Here is a 12,376-nt window from a genome sequence, read left to right as displayed (position 1 = left end):
TCCAACCCCCCCTACCCACCCCAGACCTGCAAACACTTACTCAAAAGATAGTCTTGACCAATTCTGTGCCACTTTAAATGCCCTTCTGAATTATTACAAAACGCCAGCAGGATAACAATGATTTCTCCCTGCTTCCTCTGATAAAACATGTTCGGAATCTTTTAAGTCTTTTTAGGTGTATGTTTAACATATAGCAACATTTTAGGTAAAAATAGTCTCTGCAATTGTACTTCCTGGTGCAGAACTCAGCCCTCCCTTGATGAACACCAGCTGTTTAATTTACGCAAAAAGAGTCTGCAGCGTTGCTTTATCATGGATTTTTTTTCTCTCATTTCATCTCTGTTTGTAGAGTATCTTGTTAAATCAGCACTTTACACACTTTATCGTAACAGTACCTGAAATTTCACATAATTCTGTCTCACTGGAGCTAAATCCGCCCTAACATTTGCAAACTCTCCAGAGACAAGCACTGTCAGCACTTGGAAACCTTTCAAGTAGTGATAATCACAGTGAAAATTAATAACACTGCCAACTTGTGTACAACAAGAAACATTTTCTGGAGTCAGATTTTGAAATGAACAGCCCTTGGGCTCCCCAGTAACAGTCCTCTCCATACATGTGAGCTGACTACTGCTAATGACACCTGTGAACTCCGTATCAGAGGAAGGGCTGCTGCTGTTAACAGAAGGGTAAAAGAACAGACTCTCCCAGACATAGTAGCTCCAGTAGCATTCTTGACATCCAAATACACCAGCAACTGTAAACTCTATAAACTGTGTGCATTGTGTCCTGCTTCCAATCAGCTTTCTACCTTCGTTATGTGGATATTGACAAAAGGTTTGTTAAAGAAAGGAGATACCACATCATAATCATTACTTACATGAGTGCTGAGACAAGTAAGAAGATCAGTATTAAGAGAGAATAACCCTACACTTTCATCTTTCAATGCCCAGCTAAACCATCTCCATCTGAATACTGCAGAACAGAAACTGTAGCAGAACCAAGATATTGTAAGCCACATTTGCAACCAATTTATCAAGATCGTGATTAAAAAGTAGGCTCTAGACATCTAGGGAACGAGTGAGAAAACCGAACAGTTGGCTGTGTTTGTGCTAACGAATCCAGGACTTGAAAAGCATCAAAAGAGAGGCAGGACGGAGAGGAGACAGTAGAGAAGGGCCAACAGGGTAATGGTGGGCAAGGGCAGTTACTCCTGAAGAAAATTGCTCCATTTTCTTCATACAGGCCTCTTCAACAGCTGCATGTATGTACTCCCCGCTTCGTTAGTAGGACTACTCTACGGAGACACAGCGCCAGGGTGCTATTCAGAGTGTACAGGGTAAAGCCTTGGAACGTTCCACACGGGGAGCTTCGTTATTACCGGGGGAGGGAGACTAAGTACAATGGCAGCAGAAGGGAAGGTTAGACTGCAAGGTGAGGACAACCGTTATGACAAAGGTGAGAAACACGCAATTAAATTAACGCTAAAAACACAGCAAGAAAGAAAACAAAACATAAACATACTCTGGAACATGTTTTTTTTTTTTTTTTTTTCCCCCTGCGGAGGAAATGGAGAGGAAGAGGAAAAGGAGGGTGCAGTTTGCCCAATCAGAGCTGATTTTTCATTCTGTAATATAAAGGGCAGATTCCTTAATGGCCAAAATAAAAATGCCAGCGGGATGGCAACACATAGTTCCCACTCTATGGGTTGCACTACACATTTTCATCCTGGCAAGAAATGCAATGTAGCTCAGAAACAACAATCCCAGAGTATATTTAGCTACTAAAGCTGTGGCACACAAATGTCACATTCCCATGAGTCAACCCTTTTAAAGAACCCCCTCTTCACACTCCCATAGATATTCCCCAAGATGCCTGCACTGAATTAAAAGTGAAGCATATGGATGGATGTGACATCATCAAAGCACCCGTGTCACAGAAAAGAAAGCAGCAAGTGGATTCTGTACAATTAGTACGATCAGTGAGAAGTCGTTTGTGAGCGCAGGAAAAGAAAGAAAACACTGTCCAAAGAATTAAACACAACCAATGAAGAACACCACAAAGCACTTTGCAAAACAAAGAGAAAATGTTAAAAAAAAAAAAAAAGATTTTTTTTTCTTTGTGAATGTGTGAGGGTAAAAGAAATCACAGCAACAGTGAAAACAAAATCCTTATAAAAGGATAGTAAGCGTAACATTTTCTGATTTAATTTTGCATAAGAACTCTTTCCTTTGCCCCTTTAAAGCAACAATGAATAGTAATTTTGGAGCCAATCGACTCTGACTGGGCAAGGCAAGGAGTAACAGCACACAAGTAGATGGCAATGGTAAACAACCATGCGGTCACCTCTGCCGCCATTGTTTTAATTGTGTGTAGACTGCTTCCAGCTTTGTCAACATTCATAATCAGGCACCAAAGAATGCATGATATTTAAATGACCCTGTCAAGTGCTAATAAGGCTCTTTGGTAACTATCACTCCCTGGGGAGGGAACTATTCAATGTAAGACACCTCATCAGCCAGTGTATTGAAGCAAAAATGATTACAATCCAACAGTATACATTTGTTAATATTTTTAGTGCATGCTCCTCTGAAAGCTGCTACTGGCACGCTTTTAAGAGGTAGCCTTCCACCTATTAAGCACTGCTTTGCAAAAGATTTGTGAAGTATGGAACCACACACAACAAATAGTGCCATTAAAATGCATAAACATCTCTGCATTCCTCTAGGGTATATTAAGAGCCAGATCTTCCACCACGGGCGATTTCTGACACAGCTCCATGACTGATTTCAGCAGAAGAGCTGGGCTCGAGGATCTCTTCCTTCCTCACCAAGTCTGCTTAATGACATCCCCTGCTCTCAGCGTGGAGGAGAGAAAGACACCACTATCCTTCAGAAGTGGGAACATTGCATTTTTAAAGAAATGTCCTCTCATCTCAAGCATTTTGAATACCAGGTGTTACCAAGAGATTGGACAGAAAAAAATGCCTACTTTTCTACTGGCAGCATTGTCATGGATGTATTTCCCAGAGGAAAGAGGAGTGATAGGTAAATCACGTGCCATCTTTAGAGTTGCATACAAGTTTTTTGCCTTCCCTTCTCCACACACATGATACCAAGAAATTGCTTTTTCTGAACTGTTTATCTGAAGCTGAGGAGCAAGCGCTGAGGAATAGGGTTCGAATTCAAAAAATAAGGTTGATACCTCAAATTCGGTTTAAGTAGGAACTAGGAATCTGAGCTTTTCCCTTCAACACCCTCAGTCCCTTGCCACCTAAGTTATGGTTTTGAGCTTAGGTATTGCAACTGCCTGAAATACTGCTTCTGCAGAAGCTCAATAGCCCAACGGTCTGCAGAGTGCTGAAGAGCCTGTGCTGAGAACACATCTGAGCTTGATTAGGTTCTGAAAAATGTACTGTCTTTGCCCCCTTGTTTTTGCAGTTAGTCTCCAAGAAAGTCTACAGGATCAAGCTCTGAAAAATATCTTGAAACAGTAGCCACTTCTAAATCCCACCTGAAGAAAGAAGAGGAAATGGCAGTTTCTCCCTTTTTTTTTTTTTTTGCAGGAAGAGCTAATTGCTGGAAGGAGGGAAACACAAGCTTACACCCTCTGCCTGAGGGAATTCAAACCTTTGTATCCCATTTCCTGCCACCAAGCCCAAAAAAGCCAGGGCTTCTAGATTAATTGTCACCATGGCCTCTTAGGGAATATTACTGGATCTCCTGCCCAATTTGACCAGTCTCCTCAGCTGGAAAAGTGCCTCAGGCTCCAGCCCTGTGGGGCCAGCCAGGTGATATACATTGCCTTCTTGGCTGGGAACTGTGAAGGCTCTTTGCAGACAACCCTGGAGAGTCCAGTGAGAAATCCAGGATATTCACAGGACCGTGGGAGGCACTGTGTGTCTGGAGCAGTTGTGAATTCCAGGCGCTATGAATTCATAGTCTGGATCCAGACTGCTGTCAGCTGTTTGTGCAGCTCTGCTAAAAGCTGTTCCGCAATGTTAACGTGCTAATATACCCACTGCTGAAAGTCTCCACAGTGCATGTAGAGAATTCAGAGATTCAGTGGGTCAGAGAGAAGGGAAGGAGCTTGATTTAGTAACCTAGTAGCTTGGGCAGACAACTCAGACCAGCAGGTCCAGCATACTAGTCGCTTCTCCAAGAACAACTGATGCTTTTATCTAATGACTTTTTCATGTAAAATGCATGAACAATAGAGACTGGAATCCACCTTTCAATTAATATTTTAAGTGTTTTATATAAAGTAGTCATAGTAGCAAGGACTGAAGCCCATGTGTGTCCTCACCTGTGGTGCAAGCCCTAAACACTCAGCAAGTGAGTTTTGCTTATAAACATCCTTCTGGCCCACTGCGTACTTAATTAGTCAGTACAGGGTGGCACATCTTCAACAAAGAGACTGAAAGAACACCCTAGAAAAGACGGGCAGGGAGTCAAATATCTCCAGGCACAGGAGCCATTTCAATCCAAGTCTTGCTATTTACAAAGAAATCATTTTAACCTCTCTGAGATACTGTTTAAAAGGAGCTGAAAGAATGATGAGGGCCATGATGGACTGATGGAACACCATCACCCCTCTTTAGGAGAAGAGCTTCTCCTTTTCTAAGCAGGCAATTCTCTGCCTAATTCTCCTCAGGTATAGCAAAGGAAGACTGTAGGCCAAGTGAGAGGGTTATCACTCGTATTAGACAGAAATGTGCTTCAAAGTGGAGCACAGTACTGAACATTTTGAAACAACACCTAAATTCTAACCTTTTGAGGCTTTGCAAATGCTAAACAGAATCTGTTTCCACGAGCAGTCACCTAAGTGTCTTTTGAAATAAGCTAATGATCTCTTCCACTCCGATTCTCAAAAGTATTTGATGCTCAGGTCTCACTAAAGACACTGGGATTTAGGTTCAGTTACTAGGACCTGTGCTATTTTAACTCCACTGAGTTAAATTAGTGCAGACCTTTGTGCTGCAGTACCTGTATTACCCTAACTCATACAGAAATAATGTGAAGTTAGCTGAGATCTGTTGTGCTCTCCTGGAAATTCAGAAAAAAAGGCAATGTAGAAGTGCACACTTAAGAATGATGGAAAGCCACAAATCTTACATAGTCAGACAATGGGGAAGGTCAAGTTTAAACGGAGTTCAATCCCCACTGTCTTCCCTCCTCTCCATCCATATGCACAACACACTGCAAAGGCATACGCTCCTATTTGTTTTGTGTGGTTTCCTTAGGCAGTGAGTATCTAGTACTGAGTCTGAGATTGACTATCTAGTTTCTGACTTTACGATAAGCTTTTGATTATAGCAAAGGAATTTTATTACATGTTCCTCTGAGCCAGCTGGAAGCAGTTACACTTTAGTCCTCCCCCCCTCCCTCTCCACCACAGGAAGTCATTTCCAAGGCCTTACCCTTCTTGTCTTGATGATTATGGGATGAAACTGCCACATATGGATCTGTATTTTCAGATGAGCCAACCGGATCCTTCCAATCCAGCATGCGTCCCCTAGTATCATAACCCTGTCGAGCGCGAGAGTCAGAAGTGGTGGTGCTTGGAACTAGTGAACTGGAGTGTCCTGTTTACATTATAAATACAGTTAGGGAAGACAAGTCTCATTAGTCACTTACCAGGCTATTATCTCAGGAGCATAAGCATTGCTTTTCTTCAGTGATGGATGAATGTCTTAGACTGAACAATGTTGTAAAAGTCTTTCAAAGCATTGCCCAAAGGAAGTACAGAATTTGAACCTTTCAGATCAGCCAGCCAAACTATTGTTAATAAGTACGCACATGCCTTTGGCTGCAGATCAATTCAAGGCTATGTGTTTTCACTCAACAGAGTTGAATGAGTGCAGAACAGTGTGAACACACTTCATTTGAGTCAAATGTTCTTTCGGCTGAATTCAGTACACAGGCTTGGCTGACGCTGAAGTGTGAATCCACAATGCTTGGCACTTTGTTTAGTTAAAAACAATTAAAAAAAAAATTTAAGTGTTAAAATGAAACAATTTCTAATATGGCCAAAACTGAAGGAGAATGCCAGAAGAACTACAAAATATGTCATCAGCTGCTCTCTGCCTCCTATCCCAAAGGCTGCCCTGAACCTGTGTGTTTGCACTGGGGCATTGCCCTTTGGATGGCACGTGTACAGGGCCTGTCAGTGGCTCACACCCATGTCCACGCTCTCCACTGGTCTTGTCCAAACACATGTCCTAAAATGGCTCCGAGATAAGGGGAGCTAGCAAGAAACTGAACATTATTTCCGCTCGAATTAACAGTGAAGGCAATACCTTACTACACAAAATCTGTTCAAGAACTCACAGTTCCAGCGGCTACAGCCTCCAAATCACATTTGGCTATTAGCCCTCTCAGGACAGAGACTTTGCATTTTTTATTCATTCTGGACCCTTTCAAATGTTCACTTGCCCTTTTTAAGGAGAAACGTTTAGAATCTTATCCACTTCTTGCTTGTCACATAGATATTGGAGTTCAGTGTAATCATCTTGACTAGAGGAGAAGTTTATAGCCCTGTTTCGCTAAGTTTTACAACTACCCTAGACATTGTTATTGCTGTTCTTAATAAGCATGCTGAGGAAATCCCCTCTGATCAAATAAATCCTAACAAACACCATGTTTACAGAACATGCCCCACGAGAAACATAAGGCAATTTTAACAGCGGTTTGGCTTGGGCAGAGATGTATTTGTAAATTATTATATCCTTTATAGCTAAATCTCGAGAAGTACGTTAGCACCCAAAGCGTGATGTACTTGCCGTCTAGGTCTCTGAATCTCAAGTGGCAATCTGGAATTCCCAAATTCCACCAACACTACATTTTCACCTTATAATTCCAGGTGTCTCTGAAAGTTCCCTTTCAGCATGTGATCAAAATGAGTCATTTTCAGCAGGACTCAGATAGCTCTGGGCCTAGTTAATTTGACAAGGCATAACTACGTTTCCCTTTACCTACTTTCCTGAAAGAACCCAACAAGACAGGCACTTTCAAAACATGCTCAGACGTAAACAGAATCAGATTACTCACAGACAGAAACGGCAGATAATGCTTTCTTCTGAGATCCTGCTACATGGGCTCTTTCTTACCAGCCCTCGTTTGCTCCCCCCTTCTTTTGAACAGCCTAGCAACTTAGTTTTATGTCCTTAGATGGGAGTCTCCTTTAGAGAGGAGCCCACTCACCAGGCTACAGGCTGCTACTCTAGCAGGGGGGCTTTCCATTCTGTCCCTTATGTTGTACCACTGCTCAGAAAAAGAATTCACAACTCCGTGAGACGGAGATACAGCAACCAAAGGAGCCCAAATTTGGAGCCTCGCAGCAGCAACACAAGGAGCCCAAATTTGGAGTCTCACGGTGAAGGCATAGAGCTGGGAGGGAAGGAGACTGTGCTTCAGTATTTTGTATTAAACAGTCCCTGGATACAAATAAAGCTTTGAAAAGCTGTATTTCGAAAAGGCTGATTTTGGTTGCTTCTGGATCTTAGCCATTCTGGACCCTGCTCTGAGAAGCTTAATTCTCTGCCATGTGTAGAGGGCTGATGAACCGAGGATTCTCAATTCCGTTTTAGTAACCAAAAATCTAAATGCTGGCCATCAGTGTTCCCAAGCTTTTTGATGCAGCCATGTCCTTTGTTTTATCTAGCCCTTTTAACAGCTTCACAAGGTTGAACTACCAATGAAGTCGCCAAAAAGGTGTAGCTTCTATTAAGATGCTGCTATGATTTAAGGAAGTCCTGCTGAGTATTAATGATCTCGGAAAAGAAGATGTCTGTGCTCCTCCATGTACTTTCCAGGGGCCTTTCTGATTTACTGCACAGGATTATACTCTGAATTGTATTTTGGACAGCACTCTGGACTGAATTTTGCATTTCGTTACACCTCGCAAGGAAAGTTGGTCAGATTCACAGTGTTTTCACCATGGATCCAGCCTTCAGATGCTACTGCTGATTATTAACATGATTAACATAGCTTGGACCTCAGGCTGAAGGCTTAAACTGACAAGGGCACTGTACTATTCTCTGTCCCTCACGACAGGAAGTGTGGTTTTCCGCCAGCCGTCTTTCTTTAACGCTGCAAATTAGAGGCTGTATTTTGTTTGAAGACAAAGTTTTTAAATGTTGCTCAAATAGAAAAGTGAAGCCAAGCAGATTATCCACTTCTAAAAGGTTTCCATAAGCTGCAGAGCATGGCTGGATGTATTGGTAACAGTTAGATGGATGGATTCCGATCCAAATTTGCTGCCTGCTCTGCAGCAGTTCCACAGGGCTGCCTGTTTCTAACAGGACTGGTACAGATCCAACTAGAGAAAGCATGTGCTCCCTTGAAGCAGGAATATGCTGGAATGGTAAAGCTTTCACTTCTATACCATGTTATGCTTGTCAGCTCCTGTACTCATCCCCAAGAAATAAGAGAAACAATGGGACAGAAAACAGGCCAGAAAGTGGAAATTAGGAGATTTCCATGTCTTCTTTTCCCTAAAGACTAAACCATATTGCCAGCGCTCATGGGGTTCCAGTCTCCGAGTTAATACCTCATTGAACAACCACAATATTGTGTACAATATTTGGTCAGCCTACAAATAGTGCTGCACTCAACACAAGAAAGCAATTAGTCAGAGCTTGATAAGGAGGTAGAAGAGAAGAAAGTCTTGCCAAGTAGCGCTCATATTTTATACATGTGTTTGATATGCATTTTATGCCCATATCTCTGTCCAGACACTTTCAATTTAGGTGTGTTCAAGGGGCAATTTTAAGGAAAAGCCAAAAGTATAGTTAAAGAAAAACATTTCTTAATACAGTAATCTGGAGGAAATACATGCCTTAGGGACACATTTTCTGCAAAAAGATTTCCTGAACCATATGCTACAAATGCACGGAGAACTCCTTGGTAATGGAAAGCTAAGGCTTTGTGACGATATTAATGCGTACCAGATGGTTGTTAGGTAGAGAAGGGTTTCACACAAATGCGAGAAATCAGTCTATACGCTCTGTTACTAATGTGTTAGTCTAGTACACATTGAGAAACAATTTTCCACGTGTACTGCAACAAACTTTCTTCCATTTGATTTACTAAAGAGAGGAAGCAGGGCAGGAGCAGATTAGAGTTTAATAACCTTTCTCACTTGTGTGAGAGCCATATTCTGCAAACACTTACTACTGGGCAGTGGCTGGTCCCATAAGCAATATTACTGTGTCTTGTAAGTGTTTGCATAGTCAGTCCCACTGCATGAAATTCACCTTTAAGCAGAGTGGCACCACAGATGTATGAGCTAGTTAAGTTACCCTCATAAACAGAGAAAAGACTGAAGTGGCAGGCAACCTAGTCCTGGTCCTTTCACCCACAGCCATTATGAAACCTTCACCATGTGCCATATAGCTTGCAAATCATAATGGGCCTTTTTTTCATTACACCATTTTTACCACTCTGACTACGTAAATAGGCTTTGCTGTAATTCAAGGAGGCTTTAGCATATGTGAGATGCAGCCAGTACCTCTATATTGACATAGGCTAGCTTGTAATACACTTAAACATCTAAAATAATGATTCTGCCTTTGTTTTAAAACAAGCCATCTGAAAAAAATGCAGATACAGTGCTTTACAAACTTATCTGTTTAAAGCAAATATGTAAAAACAACAAACACTTCAAAAAAAAAACTATTTTAGGTGCTTCAGTTGTTCACAAAACTTTTCATTTGGAATACTATAATCACAGTTACACCTGGAGAGTAAAAACACTTTATGTCTATAAGCATGGATAATGATTCAGAACGGCTGCACTTCTGTAACTACAGCTCGTTCTGAAGTGTACTTGTAAAATATAAGGGGATTTTTCTTATGCTTTAAAACAAAGACAGGGATTCAATATGTGTTTGCTAGTTGCTCTAATATGCACAAGTCATTAGGATACTAGAGGTTAAGACGTCCACACACTATCCTATTAACAGCTATAGCAACCTAATTAGGCAATTAGAGGGAAAGGCTAAGTCAATACTACAGAGGGAGAAAGGAATGTGGCTAGGGGGTACAATAAGGGCCCAATTCACTAAGAATCGATGTTTCCAACTATAATTGAAACTGCTCACAATTTGGCAGAAGAATCTAGCCTAATCTTTTTGTTTAAGTCTGTGGCTCTTGCATCATTTCTCTCTGACCTTCTGCAGCCAGACCTTCAGCATGCTATCTTCTCCTTGGGTGTGAAAAGAGAATGTACTTGAACAGTTATCTGCGGACTCTGCACTTTGTTGCTTGTTGACAACTGATCACGTGAGGCTGCCCCAGAAAAGGGAGCCCATCTGCCAAATTCAGGAGGATGCTGATGCCAAGAATACAAAGATTAAGGGCTTGATTCGCCTTTCATTCACACTGATACAGACTGTCAGTTAAGTCCACTGAAGTGAGCCGATTTATACCGGTAGAAATCAAGTGAGAAGAGAATCAGGCCTTGAGATGTCTTTTGCATCTGGAGTTTCAGATGCCTTTGGATATATTTAACTCACCAGATCCAAAGGCACTCTGAGCATTTGTTTGACTGGCATTCTGGTATACCTCACTGTTCTGAGGTCTAACCCGTTACGAAATACTGTTTACTTATTGTATTTACTTATTGCATTTAATTGTACTCAATAACACAAAAAAGCACCATTTATAAAAATTTAGTTTTCTCATGCAAAAAATGACTCAGAGCAGTCTTAACAGTTAGCAAACACGAGCATGTTTACTGAGACTGGTTTACTGAGTAACGCTGGAATTTTTTTACACTCATGTGGAAGATGAATAGAGGTGACGAACACATTTTCCTTATGTATTTTGCCTGAGCACATAGTAGGTGAAAACACTGACTGCCAGCTATGCAGTAACATCAGAACTGGTATTTCAACTAAACTCATAAAAGAAGAGCTGTCTTGCCGAGTGACCATGTATCATGATCTACCCAAGGAACGTCAGTGAAATCACCGTGAAAGACGGGGCATCAATGGGAACCAAACGTAATGTTGGCTCAGCATTTCTCCATTGCATCTGATAGTAGGACCCTATTTTAAGAACTGAATTCAGTACATGGCATCTGTGTTTGGACTTGACATGGGTAGACAGTAGAACTGACTCCTTGTGTTACCTATGCCCTTTGGGACTGCAGCTTTTTTCACTTTACCTCTCCTTTGGGCCACTTTCCCGATTCCATGGTCAGGTGAAAAGACTCGCTTTTGCTAGAGTCCCTGCTATTATGGTAGCTGATGGGATCCAGAATTACAGCCCCACAGCTACAACTGTGCAGCCTATGGGCACACTTAGAAGTGGGAAGCCTAAGATATTCCTGGTACATCAGCACTATGCCTAAGGCCATTTTCTTTTTCTTCAGACTCAGCAGTATGGATTTTATTATTATTCTTTAATTACTGCTTTGTGGATTGGAAATGTAAGTTTTCAACTGAAAGAAAGTACAAGCTCTGTATGCAGATGAAACCATCAGCCTTCCATACATTACAAAGTCTCAACTTGTCTTTGATTTTTATATACTGCATTCACTGGTTTTCCTTATCATACTTGCAAACAAGTTTCACCTCCACATTTTCCATTTCCTGATGATAAGAAACATGGGGAATTTTATTTTCTTTTTAGCACTGAGCAATATTACTGTGCCTGTAGTTATTTATAATCTGCTTTACTGAGCTGTCGTTGGTTCTGTTTTGTACTTACATATTTCACAGGCACAAGACGAAGGGATCAATCTAATGTGCATCATCACAACTGCACACTAACCTGTATCTAGTTACATTCAGCCAAACACATGGTAATTGTCCCAGCTTTGATGAACTGTTAGTTTTGTACTGCCTCAGAAAAACCTCACGGGTAAGCTCCCCATCCCACACAGAAATTTGCCACTGACTTCACTGGGAGCAATACTACACATCCTCTTAGCTTGTGAGTGCTTGCCATTGTTCAGGTCGTCTATAAAGAGAAGCTATTACAATATAATTCTAGGTTTAAAGTAATTATTTATTCTGCAATAATTCCCCATGTAGACACTTATTCTGCACTCCAAGCGCCTACTTATACTTTAGTGTAATCCACTTCCAAATAGACTGAGCAAGGCGGCACAAAGTACTGTGAGTGCAGGTTAACAGTTGCCTGGAGGGAGGCTACTACTCTGTGCTACCAGAAACGCTCCTCTTCAGCTCTGGTCATTTAATTAGCTGTGTGAATCCCCTTGTTCTCACAGGCCAGGCACCATCAGGGCATTAAGATACTGCAAGTGCAGATGACATAAATGACTCACTCTGATAGTGACAGAAACCTTTAGGATTCAAGGCATAACCCAACCTCAGCTGACAAACGTAACAGCGCAATTTTCCTTATGA

At 41.5% G+C, this 12,376-nt stretch overlaps 1 protein-coding gene across 10 annotated transcripts in view; it reads right to left on the bottom strand.

Annotated features, from left to right (window-relative positions):
- The window catches only part of LOC138060893 (semaphorin-6A), a 377,722-nt gene that overhangs the window by 20,877 nt on the left and 344,469 nt on the right, over positions 1 to 12,376 (bottom strand). For 8 of the 10 annotated variants that reach the window (XM_068924976.1, XM_068924980.1, XM_068924975.1 and 5 more), the window contains one exon: positions 5,420 to 5,584. The exons of the other annotated variants lie outside the window; for them this stretch is intronic. In XM_068924976.1, coding sequence (XP_068781077.1) covers positions 5,420 to 5,584 — 165 coding nt within the window. The remainder of the gene's footprint in view (positions 1 to 5,419; positions 5,585 to 12,376) is intronic. 10 annotated transcript variants of the gene reach the window in all.

The sequence above is a fragment of the Struthio camelus genome, chromosome W, assembly GCF_040807025.1.
Source record: "Struthio camelus isolate bStrCam1 chromosome W, bStrCam1.hap1, whole genome shotgun sequence".
NCBI classification, from domain to species: domain Eukaryota; kingdom Metazoa; phylum Chordata; class Aves; order Struthioniformes; family Struthionidae; genus Struthio; species Struthio camelus.
The sequence above is the reverse complement of the archived record's forward strand: the minus strand, read 5'-3'. Positions and strand labels throughout refer to the sequence as shown.